General features: G+C 44.1%; 1 protein-coding gene across 7 annotated transcripts in view; it reads left to right on the top strand.

Moving 5' to 3' along the window:
• The window catches only part of SLC45A4 (solute carrier family 45 member 4), an 89,956-nt gene extending 69,147 nt beyond the window's left edge, over positions 1–20,809 (top strand). For 6 of the 7 annotated variants that reach the window (XM_074888874.1, XM_074888914.1, XM_074888864.1 and 3 more), the window contains exons 3-8: positions 6,850–7,038; positions 10,061–10,240; positions 10,350–11,425; positions 11,520–11,619; positions 12,607–12,818; positions 14,363–20,809. In XM_074888874.1, the coding sequence (XP_074744975.1) occupies positions 6,850–7,038; positions 10,061–10,240; positions 10,350–11,425; positions 11,520–11,619; positions 12,607–12,818; positions 14,363–14,725 (2,120 nt within the window). In that variant the 3' untranslated portion in view covers positions 14,726–20,809. The remainder of the gene's footprint in view (positions 1–6,849; positions 7,039–10,060; positions 10,241–10,349; positions 11,426–11,519; positions 11,620–12,606; positions 12,819–14,362) is intronic. The other variant, XM_074888921.1, reaches the window with a different exon arrangement.
• The last annotated feature ends 5,507 nt before the right edge of the window (positions 20,810–26,316 follow it).

Genomic DNA, 26,316 nt, shown 5'->3' with positions numbered 1-26,316 from the left:
AACAAGTCTCTAGGTGATGATTTCTGACAAATGAAAATAGGAGCCTAGCATCCTATTCCCATATCAGATCTTATTGTTAAGCTTATAAAGAACTATTTTTCCCCCAATAGAACTTATCAAAAAGAGGTTTTGAATAGAAACTGCTGCATGTGACTTAATCTTTCTTCCATGTAACTCGTGACCTCACGCAGCCCTTAGACTGATGGTGACACAGTGAGCATTTCCTGTGAACCGTGAGCGGTGCTGGTCCCACTATTGTTGGGCACTTTTTTTGTCTGGGAAAAAACAAACCCTTATTTACTAGAAGCCAGTGTCCTGTTTGTTTGTAGCTGGCTGGGAAATGCCATATTACAAGGGTCTCAGTGGCAGTCGTAGCTGCTAACAGAAGTTGTTGTTGTGTTTTGCTCTTTTTCTCACTGATTTGTATGAGACTTCTGAGTCTGCCTTGTGACCTGCTCCAGATTCAGTTCACGGCACAAATACTAACCTTGTTTATCCAATATGTTTTTTTCCTCCTCGGTGTTTCCTCAGATTAGCTGTCCGTAAAAGGCTAAATAATAATTCTCCAGTTATTATTCCTCCCCCAAGAGGCCACCGGGTTACTTTTCCAGGTTGGTGGATGGCAGTTCGCTCTCAGAGCTGCTACCTGGCGCGGCAAGCACAGTGGTGGAAAATTACAGGCAAAATAAAGGAACAGCATTGAACTGGTAATGGGTCGTAGCTGCTTTAGCCTTCAAGTCCGTGTGAGTTTTAGCAGCCTTTGGGAAAGGCATATGCTGCATGATACTTCTCTTGGTCATGCAAAATCAGTCCCAGCCTAGTTATAGCCTGTTCCAGGTGGGTATGGCAGCTCTCAGCAGTTGGGACACTTTACATTTGGCTGTAAGAGGTTGTGGCGAGGCAGGCGTACGGATGACAAGCTTGCTGGGCGGTACTGCCTTGAAATCTGGTCAAAACCAGCATCCGTGCATCTGTTCTGCACATCAGAGACTGGATGCTGCAGGGCTGCCGGCCGGGCCCATCACCGTAGCCAAGTTTATTTAAAATACATGTTGCATCCGAGTCCTTGCCACTAGATGGGGGTATCAGAAGGAACTTCTTGGTGTCAAAATATTCCCTTTATCTCTTCATTTCTGCTCTTCATTGTCTTGTCCTGGCTTGGATGCCTTCTTAACTGTCTTCCCATTTAAAAATATTGTATAAAATGGTAAAGTTCTGTAGGTATAGCAGCATATATACACAGAGAAAGGAACCGTTAGGATATGTAGTTACCTTCCTCAACTGCCTAGTGCCCTTTGCAGACATAATTTGTATAAAATTTCGTTACTGGAACTCATTCTTGTGAGGCAGCAAACCTCTGGAAGACTTGGGTGGTTTTTGTGTTGTTTATATATATGTATATGCACACGCATATGTATACACACACAAAATCTCTTTAAGTATTTCAGTTTTCTATCATCTTACTTATTTAGCTTCTACTGCCAAATCATGCGTGCCAACCTAAATATGCATGTCGTGTATGCAGACATTGAAGATACTAAAACCACAACAGCCTCTTTTAAGGGAAAAAAGTATTTTGGGGTTGGAGTTCTCCTTGTCTGTTTGGAACTTTCCTCATTTCTATGAAAATGTCTAGGGCTAAAGCAAACCTACTGTTGAAATGATGAAGGCCCTGTAGACTCTGCCTGTATGAAGCATGAATTTTATGAAAAACATCTGCAAGGTATGTTTTGAAATCTTGCTTCATGGGGCAGTGGAGGTAGTGCTTAGTGCCATGGAAAGCTCTTTCTTGGAAGACCCGTGGTAGAACATGGCTGTGAGCTTTACAAAAGTCTGACTTTCCAGCAACAGTGCTGAGCGCAGACGTCAGAGGTGACAACTAAATCTATGCAGACAGAGAAGGCTCTTCTAGGCACCAGAACTGTTGTCTCGCAGAGTTTTGGTTGACTGGGTACACTACAGCTTGTCAATAACACATCTCAACTTTAAGTTACAGAAAGCAAATGCAAAAAGTAGCTTTGGGTAACTGTCTTTACTACCCACTGCTAAAATGATTGCTCTGTTTGCATGCCCGTACATTGTCCAGGTGAGGAGTCTGCTGTCCGTCAGACAGGTTCAGGAGGGAATTCTCCTACCAGCAAATTATTTTTTCCTGTGCTGTTTTATTTTAGCTTGAATGTGCATCAGCTTCACGCCCGGAGTCTTCTCTAACCCCGCTCAGTAGTTTTCCACTTGAGTAACCAACTAAATTCTAATGTGACAGTATCACAGTTTACATACTTACAGTAAAGAAAAGTCATACACTTCACTTAATAAATTATAACTATTTTGAATTATGCATAACTGTATATAAAACATGTACGATGATTTTATAAACTGCTAGCTTACACTTGGAATGCAATTTATAAGAGCTCTGCCACTTAGGTTACAGAATTAGTCCTATAGCATGACTTTTCCAGCAAGAGAAAAAGCAGGTTGTGCTTCATGTTGATGGTTCCTACCATTATACAATCTGTGGGAATTGCTCATGTTTCATTTGAAAGTTATCCCTTTCCTGTTTATTTGGAGGAGCACTGAAAGCTTTTTAGAAATCCTTCCATTTCTCTTGGCATGGGGCTATTAATTCTTGTATAGATTTTTATCGTGGCCTCTTTTTCTAAAGATAGATATTTTGGTCACTAAAGAGGAGTTCAATAATAAATATCAAAGTGGTTTGTCTACAGAAGGATCTCCAAACATAATGTTCTTGGTTTTTTAAGTGTCCTTTTTACCCTTCCATAAAAGCTACATCCCTAGCTCCATTCTGAAATCATTGAGATTCATGTCTTTTGCAAAGTAAGCCATTTTCAATGTAAATATTTGGATTTAGGCTTTTATTTATAATACTTAGATGTTAGGAAGATCACCCTTTTCAATCAGTGAAAATAAAGCCTTCTCTCAAGAAAGCGTTTCAGTCTCTTCTGACTTATACATGGCAAGATAAGACTCCCTAATTGTGAACATGTAACAGGGGTTGGGTAAAAAACCTTTTTTCCTTTCTTTTACTGACCTATAAAATCAAACCAGAATGCAGGCCTTAATCTGATTTTGAGTTATTACCTGCAAAATTGATCTTGAAAGTACTGAAGTCCAAGTAACGCTAGCAGTAAAAATCACTGTGGTTTTTAACAATCTTAGGACATTTTTATGACAATTGGTTAACTGTGGCTTTAAAGCATAAAAAACCACCTATCTTTCCAATTTAGAAAAGTGCAATTTTTACAGTTGAACGAAAAAATATTTGTAAACGGGTTTTAATTCTCTGCAGAAGTCACTTTGAATCAACATTTTGAATAGATTGAGTGTTCCCAGCAATTTTCTTTTTGTTAAAATTTGTATATACCACAGAGAAGTGCCATTGTAGCCTGGAGACAGACAAAGCAGTGGCCACAAGGACAGAGGGACAGTGAGCTGTGCAAGCCCCAGTGCCCCTGAATATACACTCCTGTTGCATGTCCCTGCTGTCCTAGTGTTTCCTTGTTGTTTCCGCTCATAGTCTCCGTTAAAACAAGTTGGTTGTCTCAGTGAATGCTGGAATATTAAAAGGAGAGTCTTTTAATTGTGTCCATTTTACTTCTGTCTAAGGCTGTTTATTCATATAAGATAGGGTGATGCTTGTAATGCTGATATCAGAGCTCTTGCTACTCTTCATTTCCCTGTGTTTATTTAAAGCAACTGTATGATTTATTGTAAAACCTTCCCAACATCTCTCGAGTGTTTACTGATGGATGAGCTCCACTGAGATGTCCCAGCTCATAATTCACAAGTCACAGCATCATTCACAACAGAAACTTCTGTTCCCAACATAGAGCCCTCTTGCAGTGATACGACATGAAATTGTTTCAGGTGTTGGTGATCACTACAATAAAGATCAGTGATGGTTGGTTAAGCTATAGCTTCTAAATTTGTTTAAAATAGCCTCGCTGCGGTGACTTGGCATCACACAATAGCAACCTCTGATGCACAACTGCTGCTCAATAGGATAGCTCTGAGGAGGCAAAATGGGATGAGTATTTACACATTACCATTTCTTCTATGTCCTGCAGAAAAATTATTCAGCCTAAACCATTTAGTTTTACATTCTTTGAACTATATATGAACATCTATATGCCAGCTCAGGCATTGATAAGTGTTCGTATCTTGGAGCAGGTGAGGTGCCAGTTAAACACGCAGTGCCTGAACCTGCTCGTGTGCTTGGGAAGGCTGTTGAACTCGGTGAAGTTAAAGAGAATGTTAAAACCACAGAGAGATGGAGGTTTTCCCTGCACTTTTATTGGGATTACTGGCTTGCTGATTTGCACCTATGATTAGGATAGGATAGCACTCATTAAGAGAAGCTGGGTGGTGCAAATAAGTGTTGGCGTCTGGAGAGACGGTGCTAACAACTGTGGCTTCTTGAACAAGAGCTTTAAACCTAATATGCCCCCCTACTAAGTAGGTCTCAGCTAAAAGCTCTGTGCCAGCCAAGACATCACCGAACAGTTGTAAAGGACATGCAAGAGGTAGTGGTTTGAACCATAACGTGGACGAGGTGCGATCTGTACAAACACAGCCCTTTCCTAGAGATCAAAAAACCTGCCGCAAAAGGAGTCAGTAGTTACGTAGTAAGTGCTGATGTGGAGTATTGGCCTCCTGTACAGGCCTTCAGCTGCCTGTAACAGGGAAAGATGACTAAACCATGATGCCGTCCCCTGTGGGTGGAGCATTTATGGGCATATTTGGTCCAAAAACACAGGTCGGGTGGGTTTGGAAGAGACAAGTCTCTTCCAATAACTCTGTAGGCATAAGGCGGCTGTCGCCGTTAGCTTGTTCGTTAGCCAAAGCTGAGTGAAATCACATAGGTCCTGGCCTCAGACCCGGGTTTTGAATCCTGATGATGAAATTGGTTATTTATGGCAAATTTTCTTTTGAATTTTTTGAATATGCAGCCAATTGTCCTATAATATAATCTCTGTATCACCACAGAGCGCACAACAGTCTTGGGAAAACCTGATTTATCTCATGGAAGAAGTCAGCATTGTTAGTCAAGATTTGATGGTACTTTAAGCAGCAGGAGATTAGACTTCCACATTTGCAGCGTAGGCCATTTGGGACAGGGATTGGTATAATCCTGCTCAGTAATGGATGCCTCAGCGCGCTGAACAGGGAGCACAAGGTACAGATTGATCTCGCCAGCAAAGGTTGAATGCTACTCACACTCACGATACGTGGTTTTGAATAATAACTGATTTACCTTCCTAGGGTAAAGATACCGAGTTTTTTAGTCTTGGTGTCAGTTGGACTGCAAGAAATTGATTGGTTGGGTTTTAATGCTTTGCTAAGAAACACATCGAAGTGGTTACCTGACCTGTGCTGATCAACTGAGAGAGGGACAGATCTTCAAGGACCCGAGTGTAGCTGCTCTTCTGGGCCAGCCTGCCATCTGCAGGCCATTGCTCTCCATGCCGGAGAGGTGTAAAGCAGGGCTTCGGGGCTTGCTTTCCTTCTCCAGAAATTATTTGTAAAAAGTTGTGGGTTTTTTTTTTTAGTAAATATTACATAATAAATCCAATTTGTTTCTATCTGATCCTATGAAGAGTCACCTCAGTTCTGAAAAAAACTAAGGACAGTGGAGATAAGCCTCCTTAGATTTCTCTAGAGATTAATAATTGCTTTTTCTTTTGTTCTCCATTGTTCAATTTTATAAGTAAACGTGGTTTATGCGTAGAAATGGAATATTTCATATGACAGTCAAATTCTGTCCATCATTCTCAGTCCATTAAATCTAAGACCACCACCAGAAAAGCTGGTGCAGGGTCTGGAGCACAGGTGTGATGGGGAGCGGCTGAGGGAACTGGGGGTGTTTAGTCTGGAGAAGAGGAGGTTGAGGGGAGACCTCATTGCCCTCTACAACTCCCTGAAAGGATGTTGCAGAGAGTGGGGATGAGTCTCTTTAACCAAGTAATAAGTGATAGAACAAGAGGTAATGGCCTCAAGCTGCGCCAGGGAAGGTTTAGACTGGCTCTTAGGAAGTATTTCTTTGCAGAAGGGGTTGTTGGGCGTTGGAATGGGCTGCCCAGGGCAGGGGGGGAGTCCCCATCCCTGGAGGGGTTGAAGAGTCGGGTCGACATAGCGCTGAGGGATCTGGTGGAGTTGAGAACTGTCAGTGTTAGGCTAATGGTTGGACTAGATGATCTTCAAGGTCTTTTCCAACCTAGACGATTCTGTGAAAAGGGTGGTGGTCTTAGATGAACAGTACCACTATAATGTTCAACTCCTGTTGAATCTTAAAAGTTTTGCTGGGAAGGGGATATGCGTATACAACAACCAGGTGGCTTTCCAAGCATCCCAAAGATCTTTGTTTTTATAGGCCACAAACGCATAGAGGATGCAGCAAAGTTGTTTGGCTTCTACGCAGCGGACTGTGGCTGCTAGTTTTTCACAGAGGCCATCCCCACCAACACCCCTGTCAAAAAAAATTCAGCACACTCAACAAAATTCAAAGTGTCATATTTTTGGACAGTAGTTACTAGTGATTCCACTTTTAGATCTCTTTTCTTATTAACTTCTATTTCAATAACTTAAATATATCTAATTGTTACCTTCTTATTGCCCAGTTATTTGGAAGTTATATGATCTGTGCTTTCCTTAACTGGTTTTTTTAACCATTGATAAGAAATCTTAACTGAGTTGTTCATCTGGGACAGAACTTACTTTAGGTAAATTACTGATCAATTAACAGTTTTCAAAGGTATAACAAAATTTCATGTATAAAGTGAAATGTTTGGTGTGTACCACATAACCTTTACATCATTTTTCTCTTTGTTTTAGGTCTTCCTGAACAATACTACAGCCTCACTTGGTTCCTTAGCCCTATCCTGGGCTTGATCTTCACTCCACTTATAGGTTCGGCTAGTGACCGCTGCACGCTGAGCTGGGGCCGCCGGCGGCCTTTTATTCTTGCTCTCTGCATTGGTGTCCTCTTTGGAGTTGCACTTTTCCTTAATGGTTCTGTTATAGGTAAATAATGAGGAAACCACCTGTGTATATCTCTTGCTAACGTATCTGCTTTAAGATTTTTTATGTAGGAAGTAAAGATAATGATATGCCATTGATTTAACTTACGTTTAGAGTTAAAAATCATGAGAAATCTCTGCGGCACTGCGTTTGAGCTATCCATCTTGCATGTTTTTATTCTTATTCGAAAGTTACAGTGCTGTGCTAAGTATTGTGCAATCATAGCTGAAACTGGTCATACAGTGTTATTAATACAATGGTTGCCAGCATAATGTTTGCAGTCGCTGAGACGAATTTGGTCGATCCTTGACATGGGAAAATTGTAGCAACCTGTTCACAGGGAAATGTTTCCTGTTGTGATCCATTTTCCCTTTAATGCATATCTGGCAACACATCCTGTTTCCAGCATTATTTCAAAAATTATCTTTTCACTTTTTCTTGTGCTTTTCTTAGACCTGGTATTGAAAAAGTCCAGAACACAGTTAATATTTGTTTATCAAAAACTATGTGGGAAAATAATTTTTCCTGAGCCCCCATCAAAGCTGGTAAAAATAGTTTCCCTTGAACATAGTTTACTACAGAACTTAATCTACAATCTACAATCTCTTTGTAAATTTAGTGTAGGAGAGGTGACAGCAAGTACATTTGGGGAAATGTTTACATCATGGTTGGACTGATGCAAATGAAAGGAACTTAGCACCTAATAATATCCTCTTGGCTCTCTTTTTTTTTGGGTTAGATGCAGCTCTATTGTGAAAAAGTTTTACTAATTGAGGGAAATGAGTGGAACATTACCTTGGCTCAGCATCTTAGCTTTTTAAAGCCAGATTGGGATGCCATATGATGGTTTTCAATTTTCTGCAAACTGCAGTGGACAAACTGTTCAGATGAATAACATTTAGCTAATGCTTTTTTAATTTACTCAAGCAATAAATATTAATTATTTGAATTGCTATCATATGGTAATAATTGTACTTTGTTGTTGTGTCTCCAAGACTTACTCCTCCTCCTCCAGATGTATGCAAGATGCTAGACTGCAGCCCTCTTACAAGATTTTAATTGATAGCAAGCTCTTACTTCCACACAATAGTTTAGGTCGGTAGCCATTGATAATGGCAAGCAAACCTCATACACAGTTTATAGGCTTATTTTGAGGTGTCTCACCTTCTAATAAATCAGCACAAAATACTGTCTTCAATTTGTCTCTAGTTCTTTGTTGCACAGTAATACAGTCTGTTGTGTAGCTTTCTAGAAAACCTGTGCTTTCCAGATACTCCAGTGTGGTACTTTTGTGCAATTAAACTTCTTTAAAACACAGAGGTTCTTGTAATGAGCCGTGGAAGTGAGCTGTATGCTTTGTGCATCTGTTCCTGGCACATGGTTGTGGTAGATTTTGAATGAAAACCCTCTCCTGAAGAGCACTTTAAACACTGCTGTGCCTCTCTCAGGGGAGCCTGGAGCAAACTGAAGTGAGAGCTGCTCCATGGTCTTCTCTAGACCTGTTCCATCCTAGAGGATAGAGATTTGCCACTTACGCTCTATTTACATCAGCATAAGACAGCACTTGAGCTACTATTTAGAGCAGATGTACAATATGATAAAGCAATATTAATGTCTCTTTAATCGAAGTTTTTGAAACGGTGGTTTGTGTCACTTTTCAGAGAGAAAAGGCATTACTTACCAGTCTTTCACAAAAGGGGGTGTCTAGCGGTTTGCAGGAAAAGGCCTCATTTGTAACCAGATTTTCTTCTAGGTGGACCCTGTATGATTTTATTGTCTGTTATCTTCCCATTTTATGTTTGCACTTTCCTGTCCTTAGTCTCCAGTTACTTGCAATCCTAATTTCAGTTTGGGGCTACAGGAGATGCTGCAAAAACTGAGGGGGTCATTGTGCCCTTCTTCATAACCTGGCCTCTGGCAATAGGAGTTACAGGGAGGGGAACAAGGTGCACAGGAGTGTGCTAAAAAAGAGGTTCACTAATCCTGATAGTAACCCAACCACGTCCCAGGCGAACAGCTGTGTATAGATCTTACTCAGCTCTCCTTCTCTCCACTGCGTGCACTGTTCAGGTTTCCAGCGAATCCAAAGCACTGACACCCTTGGTGTTTTCTGCTGTAAGATTCAGCCGAGCGTGGAACACGTATCAACTTCTTTAGCATTCAGAGGACTTGGTATAAATGAGGAATGAATATGCAGGAATCACAGCGCTTGAGATTTAGATGATTTTTGGCGGCTTAGCCAGTTCATCTCTTTCCACAGTCATTTTCATCAGTTACGCTAATGGTTTTATCAGTCTTGCATGTGTAACTTCTAAATCTCTCTGATTCAAGTAATCCATGCTTTTGTCAGTGTTTCATTTCATGAAAAATTCTTCATTTATACACTAATGCTGCCTTTCTACTCTGTAGACAAAAAACATTTCATCCCGTGCTGTCAACACAAGCTGACTGATGCTTTTTGCAATGCAAAGTACCTTCGTGTTGCTTCATCATTAGAAGTTTTGCTTATAAAAATGATCTAGAAAATATGAATGCTTAAGAAATGCAAAGAGAGAGACGAAGGGGTTAAATTTCACTTTATCCGACCATTGCATGTCAGGCACCGTGTCAGGAATGCTGTCAGCAGTGGGGTTACCTCTGTTTGTAACTGACAGATGAAGTATGTCATCTTGCTTTTGGGTGCTCTCCTCTCTCACCATGGCTGTCTTTTATGAAACAGCCTTCAGCATTTGAAGGAAAATACATGCAAGAAACGTGAAATAATATCCAATGCTCTCAAAGGTTTAAAAGATACTTTAAAAATAACATTTTGAAAAATAAATTTCAGTCTTACAAAGGTAAAAACATAATCTTTATCCCAGGCCACCTATGAAGCTGTCCAAGGGTTGAAATTGGCATTTTATTCTGTAAAGGAATGTTTCCAATGAGTGCGTTGACCATCCTTTTCTTAAGGAACTTAACCTTGCTCTTAGTAGTTTTCCCTTTTTGTCTGACATGCTCAGATTCCTCTTCCATTCTTCCTCAGGTCTGGCTATTGGCGATGTCCCGGACAAGCAGCCCATCGGTATAGTTCTCACAGTCCTCGGCGTTGTGGTGTTGGACTTCTGTGCTGATGCAACAGAAGGGCCGATTCGGGCCTATTTGTTGGATGTGGTGGACAGCGAAGAGCAAGACATGGCCCTTAACATCCATGCGTTTTCAGCTGGTACGGAGTTCGTCAGTATGTTTTTGGCAGCTGTCAAGTCATCCTGATGACCAAGTTGTGACTGAATTGATTTTTTCTGAACTCACTTCTCTTTTTTTCTCTTCCACAGGTCTTGGAGGAGCAATCGGTTATATGTTAGGAGGGCTGGACTGGACACAGACCTTCTTGGGTGGTATTTTTAAATCTCAAGAGCAAGTCCTTTTCTTCTTTGCAGCCATTATTTTCTCTGTCTCCGTTGCTCTCCACCTTTTTAGCATTGAAGAAGAGCAATATAACCCTCAGCAGGACAGGATTGATGATGGAGACGACACACTTTCTAGTGTCAAATTCAGTGGTAGTCTCCCCCCTCTGAATCGACTGAATGTAATTAGTGAGGAAGAGCCGTATGGAGCCTCTATGTTCCATGATGAGGTTCAATCAGAGCATGATCTCAATATGGAGTTCCTTGAGGTGAACATTGTAAGAAGTAAAAGTGACTCGGTTCTGCACATGCCCGATGCTACATTGGAAATTGAATCAGAGCTGCTTTTTCTGCATGACATCGAACCCTCCATTTTTCAGGATGCTTCATATCCAAACACTCCCCACAACACAAGCCAAGAGATCATGAAGTCGAAACTTAACCACCTGTCTGGTTTCCTCAGGGACAATGAGAAAGAGGAGGAAATGTTGCTTGATAATCGCTTAAATGAAGATAAAGTCCCAAACGTGAATGGCTCCCTACCAAAAGAGTTCCTCAATGGACACACTAGAATAGGCATGAAGCAGTCTAGTACTTCAAACTCCATGCGAAGGCGGAGGCACATGTTCTACCGTCAGCCATCTTACACCTTCTCCTACTATGGCAAAATAGGCTCCCACCGTTACCGCTTTCGGCGGGCCAATGCCATCGTCTTGATAAAGTCCTCACGCAGCATGAATGATATCTACGACATGCAGAAGCGGCAGCGACAGAGGTACAGGCACAGGAATCAGAGTGGCACCACAAATTCAAGCGGAGACACGGAGAGCGAAGAGGGGGAAACTGAAACCACTGTCAGACTCTTGTGGTTGTCGATGCTAAAGATGCCAAAGGAGCTGCTGAGACTGTGTGTCTGTCACCTCTTAACTTGGTTTTCAATCATTGCTGAAGCTGTGTTCTATACAGATTTCATGGGACAGGTCATCTTTCAGGGCGATCCAAAGGTAAGAGAACAGTTCCCATTGGCAGACCTGCCTAGTTACTCGTTTGAGATGTGCTCGTTACAAGAAAACAGCTTTGCGTTTGTGCTTGTTGCAGGCCCCTTCTAACTCAACTGAGTTACATGACTATAATGCCGGAGTTCAGATGGGATGCTGGGGACTGGTAATTTATGCTGCTACTGCTGCTGTTTGTTCAGGTAAGAGACTGCACTATCAGACAGTGGAATGCACCTCTGATACGTCTTTGCAAGGTAAAACTGGCTCTGCTTCAGTTAGCATCTGCCTCCTTGTTTGGGGTGAAGGCTATTTTGGAAAAGCACTTCATGTGGTCTTAAAGGGAGGGGCTTCTTTAAGAATCAATATTAAAAAATTCCTCCAAATATAGAGGTGGAAATATGAACAGATTGGTTAAGTGCATAAAGCACAAAATGATATCAGAGGATATTGAATGGCATTTAGCTAGTCATCAGGAAACTAAAATTATGCTTTTTAGAGGATTCGAGCATATGTAAGAGGGTTTTTGCAAAGACTTTTTAAAATCAGAAATATAAATATATATTTCTGAAAGTCTTTCATGCTCTCTAATAACAGATAAATCAACTACAGACAGTTTGGGCGTGGAATGGACTATGAAATTGAGAGCTTTTGCCAAACTTAAATTCTGCCTTTTGCAGCATGTGTGCGGGCACGTCTGCACAGATCAGTATGGTGGGGACTGCCTCTTTGTTGAGACATGTCCAGTTGAAGTTCAGGTGGGCAGCTTGTTCCTGCCCACAAATTGAAACGTGGCTATAAACGCCAGTGACCCGATGGCTTTGTTTAGCGAATGTGCTTGCATTAGAAACTGAATCTCCTCTGTGCTCAGAGTGTACCTGCATGGATAAAGTTAATAAATAGGTAAAATTACTAAGTGGGCTGAGTGGACCATGATACGTTTGAGTCTCAAAGCATTTTGCTCTGCCTCAGAGTTGTAGCGTGGTTTAGGCAAGTCTCTGAGCTCATTTGTTCCCCGGTTTCTGAAGCAGCAATATGTCCTTTTCCCCGTGAGGGCTGAGCTGTGCTGCTAAGACAAGCCCAGTAACACAGTGAGTGTCAGAGTCCTAAATAGCGTATCGAGCTGTCATGGCCACACAAAAACTTGACCAGTTAAACTGATATTTATGTTTTATTCTTGATCTCTGCAGCCTTGTTGCAGAAATACTTGGACAACTATGACCTTAGTATAAAAGTGATCTACATCCTGGGCACGCTGGGTTTTTCTCTTGGCACTGCAGTGATGGCTATGTTCCCCAACGTGTATGTCACCATGATAATGATCAGCACGATGGGAATAGTCTCTATGAGTATCTCCTACTGCCCCTACGCGCTTTTGGGACAATACCATGATATTAAACAGGTACGTGGAATATTTTGAATATTTTAATCAAGGCAGAGCAGTCACGTTTCTCTGAAGATCACAGTGGCAAAATGGATTTATTAAATCTCATTATTTGAGATGCCAGCTTTGTTGGGATGTGTGCCAAAGCACAGATTAGTCCTTGATGGTAAATAGCAAGAGCTGCCATTTAAATCAGATGGTATTAGCGTCACATTGGCTCAGTGGGGTCATGATTGCTTCACCCTGTGCTGAGGTATAAAAGGATTTGGGTGCATATGAAGAGAGATGAAATAATTATTGGAGTATTTATTATACTCCTAGTTGTTACTACTGTTTCTGACGTATTACGTTAGCATTACTCAAGTTCTTCACAGTCTTAGATACTGAGGTGAGCCTGGAAATGCAGCTGTAGGTTTGGGGAGATACAAGGCAACGAGGTCAGGTTTACTTTCCATTTCTTAACACTGTTCCATTTGAATTACAAATTAGAGGAGGATTGTTTATTTTAACATGTTTCTGCACTGGGATTGGGAGGGGAATTCCATTTTATAATCATAAAAATCATTTCCACCAACTGTTTCGTGTAAATTTTTTTTTTTTTACAAAATGGGGAGGTGTGGCTGGACTGCCTAGAAGAAAAGGATCTGGGGGTTCTAACTGACAAGCAGCTGAACAGGAGCCAGCAGTGTGCCCAGGTGGCCAAGAAATCCAACAGCATCCTGGCTTGTGTTGGAAATAGTGTGACCAGCAGAAGTAGGGAGGTGATAGTCCCCCTGTGCTCTGCACTGGTGAGGCCACACCTGGAGTATTGTGTCCAGTTTTGGGCACCTCAGTATGAGAGAGATCTCGAGGTGCTGGAGTGAGTGCAGAGGAGGGCAACGAAGCTGGGGAAGGGCCTGGAGAATAAATCCTGTGAGGAGAGATTGAGGGAGCTGGGTCTGTTCAGTTTGAGGAAGAGAAGGCTGAGGGGAGACCTCATCACTCTCTACAACTACTGAAAGGACGTTGTAGAGAGGTTGGTGCTGGTCTCTTCTCGCAGGTGATTAGTGACAGAACAAGAGGGAACGGCTTTAAACTGCAACAGGGGAGGTTCAGACTGGACACTAGGAAAAAAAATTTTCACAGAAAGAGTGGTCAGACAGTGGAATAGGCTGCCCAGGGAGGGGGTGGAGTCACCATCCCTGGGTGTGTTTAAGGGTCATTTGGGTGAGATGTTGGGGGATGTGGTGTAGGGGAGAACTTTGTAGAGTTGGGCTGATGGTTGGACTTGATGATCCCAAGGGTCTTTTCCAACCTGAATGATTCTGTGATTCTGTGATCTTGGAGCCAAGTTCACACTAGGAGTGCCCCAGTAAGTGTCTACAACTTGGTTGTTAGATGAGGAGGCCGTTGATAAGCAGCTTAGGAGGCTGTTGCTCTGGACACGTACAGCCTGCGTGATGCACAGGGATGGCATAAAGTTGACCACGTGGCTGAGAAATTCGAGGAAGATACTAGTGTTGAAATATTTGATTTCATCTGTTGTTTTACCTCCTAACACAACATTTCTTGTCTTTTTCCAGTACATTCACCACAGCCCCGGGAACTCAAAGCGAGGATTTGGCATAGACTGCGCTATTCTGTCATGTCAGGTTTACATCTCCCAGATCCTCGTGGCCTCTGCCCTTGGCGGTGTGGTGGATGCAGTTGGCACAGTCAGAGTCATTCCCATGGTGGCTTCAGTGGGATCCTTCCTGGGTTTTTTGACAGCTACCTTCTTGGTGATTTACCCCGAAGTCAACGAAGAGCCAAAGGAAGAACAGAAAGGACTGGGTCCTCCAGAGACAGCCGAGGGCAACGGCACGAGCACCGAGAAGCCGACCGTGCTGAAGCTGACGCGCAGAGGAACTGCTGCGTCGGAGCTGGAGGGCGAGTCAGCCGTGTGAGGCGTCACTTAATGTTCACCCACATTCCAGGGAGTGCAGGTGCAGGATCAAGAACTTTTTTTTTTTTTTTTTTCCAGGAAAACAAATTAGGATCTTCACTACTTGTAGCTAAAATTGCAGAAGAAAATGCAGTTTCATGCAAAAATGTAAATGAAATTCTGTAGTCCTTAATATAGGTTTGAACAGATAGCTATGATGCTAATTGCTTTCTCTACAACTTAGAAACATCATTTCTGAACACTTTTTTATTAAGAATACATTTAGATTTTGAATAAGTTTTATTAATCTGCATGAGACTCACAGTGTATACAATTAGCAGTTAGAAAAAGTAAGTTTTCAGCTGTTTTTAAACTAACTGAAAATGGAAGCTATCTTAACTTATAGTCTCTTGCTATTTTTTTGTCTGAACATTTCAGATTTCACTAGTGTAATAGCTGAATCAAACGCTTAGACATCTTGAACAATTTTTTTTCATACGCATGATATTATTGGTCTGACAGCTACAGTTCTTTAACGTTAATTTTAGACTTCATGTTTTTGTTAGTGCAATTACTACAGAATAGTTTTATTTGCAGTTTCTTTCAAGAAAAACAAAAGCAATTACTGCAGTTTCTAAGAAACTGCCTTGAATTCTTTTAGTCATACTGTTCAACAACTACTCCCAAGTCTGCTGCTTGTCCGGAGAGGGTGTGTGATGTGAACTGTAGATGGAAGGAGCAGCAACTGGGAGAGGTGACCAGCACTGACAGGTTTTTATCACAAGTGCTGAATTTTATGAATGTCGTTGGAATACGCTGTGACAATTTTTAGCTGGGAGTGTTGCGTGCTGGTGAACTCGGGGGTTTTCTTGGCATTTAAACCTAATCATCTCGGGATGAAGCTGCCATGGAGAAAGGGTGTCTCTGGGGTCAGCTTCGTGGGAGGGGGCGTGCGGATTCTCTTTCGTAGGGAAAGGAAGTTGTTGATTAATTGCACTTTTTATGATCCTTTAACCTCCTGGCTGTGAACGCAGCAGCCAAGGTTAAAGGCACGGTGTCAGTACAACAAGGTAAACCGAAGGCCTACCTCCATCATTTTATGGCATAGTCTGGGTGTATAAAAATCTGTGTCAGAAACAGTTTTTAGGCCTTAAAATTCAATCCACTAGCATGTGTTGCTGTTCCAGTCCCTGTGTCGGAGGAATTACAGGCTGGAGCTCTTCCGAGCTGCTGTACCCATGTCGTCAGCGCAACCTCCACGCCCCCTTCCTTGATTCAGGACATAGCTGTGGTGCAAAGACATTTTTTCTGTGAAGAGCTTGAAAGAGTTGTGCTAATCTGATTTAAAATAGCGTTTGGATCGCTAGCAGTGTGCCCCAATCCACGGGCAGCCAAGGCTCAGAGATCCAGCAGCCATTTATAGCAACTTTAGAAACCGAACTTCTGTTTGTCGTCTTACAAGAAGTGTTTGTGATGCTGTTTACTCGTTTTCGCATGGACCTCCGGGCTGCAGTCAATCCGTGTGCTGAGCAGACAAATCGCAGCTCGTTGTAAGATTTCTGCTGCCTCAAACTTCTCATACTCCAGTACTTTAAAATGCATGTGTAAATCATGCTGCAATATAGTCATTCAAAAGAATATATATTTCAAAATGAAAAGCAGTTTTGAATAAATTACTTGAATTGTCAATGTATTTAAGAAATGTATGTTTTGGTATATTTGAAGTGAACGCGCAGTCTCGGCCAGCATCGTTGACAAATTCCTGGTGGCACACGTGGGTTTCTTAGCTGAAGGCTTTCAGTCGGTGCCGATGTCCTGTGCTGTCGAGGGTGACAGCGTTGGCTTTAGGCTGGTGAAATCGCTGAGTACTAAAGTACACGTCATCACACAGGACTTAGGTTGGTTGGTTGTTTTTTCAAGTGTCTTGAGAAAGTCTTTTTTTTTTTTTCTTTAAGGTGAATATATTTTTATTTAGAACACATACTGTGAACTGTGTTCAGACAGGGGAATAATACTACTGAAGAATATGAGACCTTATTGAAGAAATCAGTTGTGAGAAATACTTTAACTGAACTTCTGCCGTGAATTTTATCATCTCAGTTACATTTAATATATTCTGGTGATGTTCATATCTAACAGAGATGAGTTGTATTTCACTCTATAACTGGCATTAATGTAAAATACACACTGAGTTAGATATTTTTAAAGTGGCTTTAATATTTTATTTTTAAAGCTCCTTGAAGATTCTGGTCTTGGTTAAATGAACGCTGTCCAGTACTCCTTATTTTAATCTCTACTTCTGGAAAGGTTCTTCTACAGTTTAAAACTCTGCATTTTCTGGCCGGTGCCAGCCATAATTGCCCTTTTTCCCCATGAGTTTCGTGGATCGGTGTGGTTTCAGATCGTCATTTCTCCACTTCGCACCTTCATAAGACAAGATTTCTTTCACAGCACCATCGAGCTGACCAAGGTCTAGCTGCATAGAGGGAGGAGAAGTTGAAGCTCCCTCGCACTTCACACCCAGCAGAGGGAATGTGAAACCGTTTTGAGGGGTGAGCTCACACACATTTATTTAGCTTTCTCAGTCAGAGGAAGGGCGAGGAGGGAGGAAGGACGTTTTGAACCCAGAGGGTTTCAATCCAAGGCAGGGCAGGTCCAATTTCATCCCAGCCAGCATTTGGCATAGCCTCATTTGTAAGAATTTGACATTAAAATCCATATTTGGGGTTGTTTATGGGGCTGTTTGATTACCATTCATAACGCGTGAATATGCACAGTGCCTTGTAGCAGGAAGCTCTGTTTCACTCCCCTGTAAAGCTGAAGGAAATAATTATCCATTGTAAACACACTGAAGTATTTGTAGTAGTGCCAGAAGAATAAACTTGGGAAAGCCCCAGCCAAAATATCTCCTGTACCTTGGCCAGCCTGTGAAACCACCACGCTGGCTCCTGACACCTTTCATAGTAATGCTTTTTCTTGAATTTGAGAGAGTTTTCCTAGCCCTGGCACTTCTCAGGGTAGAGTGGGCACTGATTGATTTCTTTATGTGTCCCTTACCTTATCTTTTGATACAGAAATGATTATTTTTTTTTGGTCATGATTAAAAGGTAAAGTAGTAAGATTTTATGTGTTTATTGCCCAAATTGTGGGAAGAGAGAGTTGAAGGGGCTTTATTTTATTCCTGGTGATAGCAAGCATAATTTTTTTTGTTTGTGGTATTACTGTATAGTCAGATTCATCCCATGTGCTCCTTCTCCTTGGACCTTTACTGCAGTAGGCTTGAGGTTTAGTGGTTTCATTCTGGGTTGCTCTATACTGTAAACAATTTTCACATATTCTGCTACAGTCCTTCTGGTGACATGTAACACCTTGGACACGAGACACCGTTAGTGCTCAGATTCTTGAGTGCTGTCATCAGTAAGCTGCACGTCTAGAAATATTTCCCATGAGAGCAGAGAAGCTCAAACTTTAACCACTCGGAAGGGCGTAGCGTGGATTTTGTACCATTGCGTTACTGCAGGAGTCCGGTTGGCTCTGCGCTGTTCATGGATGGCAATTTCAGACTCCAGAAGCAATAATTTCTTAGGAATGTTTCTCTTCCTGCTGGTTAGATGACTTTCATAGAGATTTATTACCTAAATAGCCTTTTAATAACATGAATCTGGTCGTTTGCTAGCGCTGGCAGTAAGCAGTTATGGAAAGATTTGGGTTGTTCATCATCAGAAGGGAGGAAGCCAGTAAATCCAAGGGAGGTTAGTGCTCCTTGAAACACACAACGTCCTTTTCCCCTTTCACTTGGAGCCTTTTTCTAGGCTATGAAATACTCCTGGCGTGGTGGGCAGAAAAGGAGGCAGCTGTGAATTCAGCCTCCCGGTTTTCATGCCGGTGCTGGCATGCGGCTCCCGTGGTGAAACCAGCTTGCGGGAGGTTTTCCGCTGAGGCACGGAAGTGAGGGCTGAGCCTTTCTCATTCCTCTCCCATCTGCTCTGAATCCCCCCAGCACTTGGAACGACAGCGACAACAACAGTGATTATTGCCAGGTACCTCATTAAAACCTCCGCTCCATCGTTAGAAGCGCATCCGCCCGCCCGCGGTGAGCTTGGCCTTCCTCCGACATCCCCCATTAAAGGCAGGATTTTTGTGCCTACCAGTGGGGCCTTGCGTGTGGGTTGAGGTCCCATTTACAAATAAAGGTGGACAAAGTCACAGTTTGTTCCTGGGAGAGCTCCCTCCGCGTCGGGGCAGGAGCGGAGTTCAGGGGCGGTTTCCTTCCCCGAGGCGCGTCGCAGGGGTCAGCAGTCGTGTTCGGCGGTCACTCATGTTTTCAATAATTTTTGCATAGACACGTAGCCAGGTTGTGTGACACTGTTGTTCAGTCCCTGCGACGAATTGTAGTTCAGTCACTGAGAGTTGGGGTTTTTTTAGGTGCGTGTGTGTGTGTATCTGTGTCCGTGTGTATATGCATTTATATACACACTGCTCGGGCCAAAATATCTTTGGTGGTTGTGTGCTCGTCGTCACTGTACTCAACAATGTTTTCAACTGAGTTCTTCCAGGTTTCCCTCATCCTAGTCCGATGTGAGACGAGCTCAGCTATAAATATGTATCCTATTTAAATGAATAAGTAAACTCCTGCATGATATTCCAAGCACATGTAGCAGCTTCGGCATCTGAAGTATCTATTGTGAAAGAGAAGTTGGTTTTATTTGCAGCTGTTTTGTCCTTGTTTCCTTTTAATAGGCCAAATAAATGTAACGAACACCAAATGTTGCACAGAAATGTTGTTAATGACTGTGTAGAAGAAATACCAAATTTTATTTTTCTTTGCAGAAACTTTATGGTTACAGAGAGTCCTCTAGCTGTTATTCTTCCTTAAACGACAAAGCTGAACGTTTGTAAAGTGCGTCGAAAATGGTCATTTTTAAAAAAGTGGAGCTACCCAAAGTTTTCTGTTTCTCATGTTGCATCCAGAACGAGCCATTGGCAGAGGCGAGCTGCGGGAGCTCAAATATCGACTGGTGTTTTGATTTCAAGGCTCAGCAGCCAGGTCAGTTAGGAAATCAAGTTAGATAATAACAAAAAGATGTTCCAGTTTTTGCTGTAATTTAAATTAAGCTCACCTCCTGGAAAACCGATTTGGTTTGGTTCCTCAACCCAGGCAGCCCTGCGGACTTTCAACCTCACCTTCCCTTGCCCCGGGGAGCACGGGGGACCGCGAGGGGTGCCCGGGAGGGAGAAATACCTTCCCTTCCCCCCCATCTGCTAAAATTAAAAAGCTTTTGATGACCTTGCGACCTGCTAAAACTTTAGCGGACAATCCAGGTCACGATTCAATCTGATATGCTCTGACACGGGTTTTTTCTTAAATTTTGAAGTTGGGGGTGAAGCTCTAGGAGCATTTAGCTAAACTAGGGATCACCTTCTTTAGTCTGCACCTATTCAGTCCTTAGTGATAGCCAAATTGGAGTAAATAGCCCCAAAAAACAGAACTTTTCTCTCAACAAATTGGTGGTTCCTAATTTATTTTTTTTTTCTGATGTAACATGAACACTAAGCCCTTTTGGTAGCCAAATGACCAGCTTATATTAAATGCCTCATATTAATAGAAAGCTGCATATAGGCATCTCATAGCGGGGGAAAAAAAAAAAAAAAAGAGAATATTTAGTTCCTTTGTGAACTGGCCATATGACAACTACTTTTTTATCAACTTATTAAGTTGGGGCACTATAATAGCTCTTGCTGAGTTTAGCAATGTTTATAAGCATGTGTTAAACACATAATGTTGTTTTATGAGGAAAAAGGGATAAAGAAAAGTAACGTCACAGATGAATGTTTGAGTGCGTAGACGGCATAATGTATGTATGGTTTTATTTCTACACTGTTGAGCTTATTTTCTGTTTTAAGGTTAAAAAAAGAGATTTGTTGCATGAGAACTGTTTTATTGTGTTCTGCACTTTCTGTTCTTTTTGTATAATCTTGATTATTTTTTTTTTCATTTATGCCTAGAAAAGAAAAAAATCAGTTTAGAAATATTCTACTCCACAAGACATTGTGTTCCGATCCGTTGTTCTGAAGTTCGATCTTAATAAACATTTCAGTAAGAGTTGGTGGCTCGTGTTCCTGTGTTGTTTGTAGGGAATGGGAGTGGAGGCGTGTGTCCTTCCTGTGATGCTGCTGCTTCTCCTCCTCCTGAAGCTGTACAAGACAAATAATACTCGTCTGCTTCTCAGAGCTTAATTAATACTTCTAAAAGTGCTACGCTGGTGTGGGATCCTCTGCACAGGAGAGCCTGAGAGCATTTCAGGAGGAAATAAGGTCAGGCTTTATTTTGAAACCAACCATAAACAAAGAAACCAGTTCCCATCCAAACTGATGAACCACGTGGAGTGGTTAATTAACCACTTCCGAGCAAGGAAAGAGGGGAAAGCTGAGGGACCTCTGCATCAGATTACAGATGCCAGCTGACAGAGTTAAACTTGCAGTGTGAAGAACTCTTGTCCTGCTTTGATTTCCAGCAGTTGGAAAATCTTGACTGATTTGTGACTGCTCCTGACAGTATTTCTTCAGAATCAGTATCAATCAGAGCAGTTGATGCCCACACCGTGTTGGGTTCATTTTTGACTAGACCCAGCTCTGCTGCGCTCTTTTCTTAGTGGACCTGAGGTTAAGGAAGAAGTGAAAACATAAACCACACTAAATCTGACTTTAGGCCTGAGCAATGAATTTGCTTTTTCACCAGCACCAAGGGGAGAGCATGGGTCCTGCCTTGCCAGGGAAGGAGCCGCTCCAAATCCCTACCCAGAGGAGGGCTGTGCTGGTTTTGGCAGGGGTAGAGTTAATTTTCTTCATAGTAGCTGGTATGGGGCTATGAAGTGTGGGGGAGTGGCTGTGCAGGCTGGGGTTAAACCCCAACAAGGGCAAGAGCCTCCCCTCTTCACCCCACCAAGCTCAGGGGAGAGGCAGGGACTGTCCCCCATTCCTGTCCTCTCCTGGCACACTTAAAAGTGAAGAGGCCAAAGGGATGTGAAAGCAACAAAGAAATAAACCTGAACCTCCCTGGGCTGGGCTTTGCAAGGTGTGACACTGAGCCTGTCTGTGTCTACACACCTCCTGAGTGTCCTGGGTCAGCCTCACCCCCGTGCCAGGAGCGGGAGGATGGGGCAGCCCTCTTCATCCTTTCCAGTGCCGCGACAGGAAACAGAAACTGCCCGGGTGCTGCTGTTCCTGCAGGGTGATCCCCAGCGAGGAGGAGGAGAGAAAGCACAATGAGACATGACTCAACCCCAGGCCCTGGGAGCAGGACAGTGTGATCCCTGGCCAAGGGCACCGGGTCCCTCCACGGGTGGGAGTGGGGCACCGGGTGCGGGCGGGCCGGAGCATGCAGAGGAAGAGGGGAGGATGGAGGAGCAGCGTCACTCCCTGAACTATTGTTCAAATTAAATGCAGCCACTACAAAATAGCTCACAGTGGCCTTGGAGTGGCTGGGAACAGCTCGGAGAAGAGCCTGCCCCCGCACTGCCCCTGCTTTCCAGTCTGGAACAACCAGTGTCTTCCCCCCTAGCCCCAGTGGGGTCTGTCCCTGCAGCCCTCGGGCTTTGCAGCAGCTGGGGTGGCACCTCTCCCACCCTGAGGGCACATACAGAATCACAGAATCATCAAGGTTGGAAAAGTCCTTGAAGCTCCTCCAGTCCAACCATGAACCTCACACTGACCGTTCCCAACACCACCAGATCCCTCAGCGCTGGCTCAACCCGACTCTTCAACCCCTCCAGGGATGGGGACTCCCCCCCTGCCCTGGGCAGCCCATTCCAACGCCCAACAACCCCTTCTGCAAAGAAATCCTTCCTAAGAGCCAGTCTGACCCTGCCCTGGCGCAGCTTGAGGCCATTCCCTCTTGTCCTGGCGCTGGTTCCTTGGCTCAAGAGACTCATCCCCAGCTCTCTGCATACGGTGCCCATGTCCATCACCAGCTGGAGGGGGAGGTCATTAGGTATTGACAGAGGAGAACCAGTGGCAGCTTGTCACCGCCTCCATGTGGCTGCCGCAGGGTGCAGGCTCTGCTGGGCACCCCCAGCTGCAGCCTGCAGGATCAGGCCCGATGGTCTACACGGTGCAGTTGCCCCACGCAGGCACCAGGCAGAGCTGAGACCTCGCGTGCTCCCAGTGTCACATCCCGCTCAGACAAGGGAGACAAGCGACTCAGATCCGCAAATCCCCAACGGGTTGGACAACGGTGGGACAAGTCTCAAAGTCCAAACATTTATTAACTTCCCACAATGTACTAATTGGACACACAATAATTGGCTAAGGATATAACAAGTTGTGGCAAGCAATACAGTATGCCTTCACCCTCTGCACCCCGTGACTATAATTTCATCTTGCGAGTGTTTGAGGCATTCCTTAGATCAGCCTCAACTTTCCTCTCTTTCTCAGGCTGTTTCTCTCAGTCCATGTTCCTTGCAGGCCTCATTTTTCATCTCTCACACCCAGACCCTGTTCCCACCCGCTCTGAGCACAGCATTCACTGGGGAGGTGCCTGCAGGGTGTCACATCTCCCAGGTGAGGATGCAATGGGGTGGGCAGCTCTTCCCCCCCCAGAAAGGGGCAGGGGGCAGCAACCTACCAGGGAGCCGGCCCTGGAGGGCTGCAGCGATGAAAGGGGAATTGCAGCAGGACAGTGGCCCAAATCCTGGGGCCAAGGGCAGTAGGAAGCTGCTGCTCCAGCTCCCAGCCCCAAGCAAGCAGCACTTGCCTCCTTTTCTGGACTGGGGAGGCATGTCCTGACACGTGGTGGCACAAAGGCCACCCCCTCGCTGCTGGGAGTGGGGCAGCTGTGCTGAAGCACTGGGGTAAAGCACCATGGAGAAGGGGGGATCCTGCAGCAAACATCCTACACCTCATCCTCAACCCCCAAACGGCAGCTGACCCCATCGCAGCTGGGACCCACATCAATGCCATGCAGAGAACAACAGCCCCCACCCTGCCATGGGGGGTTGCTGCATCTCTGGGCAGGCAGGGGGAGAGGGCTGGGAAATGGATGCAGGGAGAGCAACAGAGGCAAATAATTCATGGTGGAGTGAGGATGGGGGTTTGCTTCATTCACTCTAAAGGGCCGACAGCAAAAGGCAGGATTCAATCTGTGCTGAGGGAAAAATGGGCCTAGTCTGACAACTAGACCCAGAGCTGCTCACGAACACAGGCTGGAGGGCAGAGGAAGGGGCTGTTTCCTCCCTCGCTGCGTGGCCTGCTGGGGAGATCCCAGCCAGCACAAGACAGCCTGAATTTCCAACCAGCTCCTGTCTCCGCAGCCGGGTTATTTCTAGAAGCAAACACTGCCATCCCTTGGTTTGAATCACAGATTAGCTCAAGTTGGAAGGGACCCATAAGGATCATCGAGTCCAACTCCCCACTTCTCGCAGGACTACCTAAAACCAAACGATATGACTAAGAGCATTGCCCAGGCGCTCCTTGAACCCTGACAGGCTTGGTGCTGTCACCACTCCCCCGGGGAGCCTGTTCCAGTGACCGATCACTCTCTCAGTGAAGAACCTTTTCTTAATGTCCAGTCTGAACTTCCCCTGACGCAACTTCATCCCATTTCCTCGTGTCCTATTGCTGGTCACCAGAGAGAGGAGATCAGCACCTCCCCCTCCGCTGCCCCCCTTAAGGAAGCTGTAGACTACGATGGGGTCACCCCTCAGCCTTCTCCTCTCCAAGCTGAACAAGCCAAGTGACCTCAGCCGCTCCTCCTAAGTCTTGCCCTTGAGGCCTTTCACCATCTTGGTCACCCTCCTCTGGACACACTCTAATAGTCTGATGTCCTTGTTACACTGAGGCACCCAAAACTGCACAAGTACTCGAGGTGGGACCCCATCACTGCTGTGTAGAGTGGGACAATCCCCTCCCTCGACTGTATGGCTGTGCTGTGCGTGATGCCCCCAGGACACATTTGGCCCTTTTGGCTGCCAGGGCTCACTGTTCACTCATACTCAACTTGCCATCAACCCAAACCCCCAGATCTCTTTCTGTGGGGCTGCTCTCTGTAGCCCTCCCGTGTCACCTGTCCTTGCTTCTGATGTCCATACACTTTCCTTTTCCACCTAAGTTCTAGAAGATCCCTGCTCAGCCAAGCTGGCTTTCTGCCCCACTTGCTTGACTTGCAACACTTTGGAACTGTCTGCTCCCGTGCTCTTAAGAGATGGCTCTTAAGAAGTGACCAACATTTATGGACCCCAATACCACCAAAAGCAGATTCCCAGGGGACCTTCCTAACCCGCTCCTTCAGCAGCCCAGAGTCTGCTCTCCCCATATCCAGGGTCACAGTCTTGCTCCTCTCTCCAGTGCTTTGAAATTCAACTACTTTGCGGTCACTGTGACCAAGACAGCCATCACTCACCACTTCACCCACAAGTCCCTCTTTGTTTACAAACAACAAATCCAGGAGGGGACCTTTTCTAGTCAGCTCCCTTAGTACGCACACCAAGAAGTTATCTTCAGCATGTTTCAGAAGTTTCCTGGACGTGTTTGTGTCCACTGTGTGATATTCCCAGTTGATGTCTGGGAAGTTAAAATCACCCATAAGGACCAGGGCAGCTGATACAGAGACATCCCTTAATTCCTTGTAGACTAATTCATTGGTGTCATCGTTGTGGCAATGAGATCTGGCAAGTCTCTCATTGTCGTAGCAAAGAGCAGCTCTGAGGACCACAGGGGATCTGACGGTCCCTTCCCTCCACCAAGGTGCCTGTGGGAACTGAAAATCCACTGAAAACTGAACAAAACCCTGCAGCGCTCTTCCTGCAGGTTCATTTCCACAGCGATAACGCTGGAGCAAAGCTGAAATGGCAAGTGAACACATACCTGAGCTTCCCGTCACACCAGGAGACGAACCAACGTGCCGTTGTGCTCGAGTCAGTTGAGTTGGTATCGCTGGGCCTCCTGCTCTTGGGGATGTGTTAATTTTCTTGAAGGATCTTTGTATCTCATGGTTTGGTCTGATGTGGTTAAGCTCTTCTCCTATATATGGTGTTCAAGAGCTGGTATTAAAGAAAGCAATGTTTTTAAAAAGGAGACATCTACTTAATAAATTATGTTCCTATTCAATAAATCATTTTGGAGTATTTTATCAATAAACACTTACAAGCATAAAAATTGAGATTTGCTAGTTTTGTCATCAGACATTTTCACAAGCTGGGTGCGAACCAGTTAAAAAGGCAAAACCAGGTTTAAGAAGTCTGGCAGGAATGAAAATCAAAAGCAGCAATGACAGGCAGGTGGCAGGTTCACCTCTGCAGCGAGTGAAGTTTTATTAGCAGCACATCTGTGTCTCTATACAGAAAAATCTTTTAATTCAGTAAATAATTCATTTCACTTACCATCACCAGCCAGACAGCTGGCAGGGGAGGAAATGAGGAACCTGAAAGTTACAGATGAGGGAATCGGGGGAGGACACATTACCAGAAGAAGCTGGTTTTAGAAAGAATAGAGAGAGAGAAAAACCCAGGCAATTATTCTCCACAGTACACAGACAGGATGCAAGTCAGCACTAAAAATCATTATTCTTGTATTGTGTATCAAGTTACACAGGAAAAAGAACTAAGTACAAGAAGAGGC

The sequence above is a fragment of the Strix uralensis genome, chromosome 1 (genome assembly GCF_047716275.1).
Source record: "Strix uralensis isolate ZFMK-TIS-50842 chromosome 1, bStrUra1, whole genome shotgun sequence".
NCBI lineage: Eukaryota > Metazoa > Chordata > Aves > Strigiformes > Strigidae > Strix > Strix uralensis.
The sequence above is the reverse complement of the archived record's forward strand: the minus strand, read 5'-3'. Positions and strand labels throughout refer to the sequence as shown.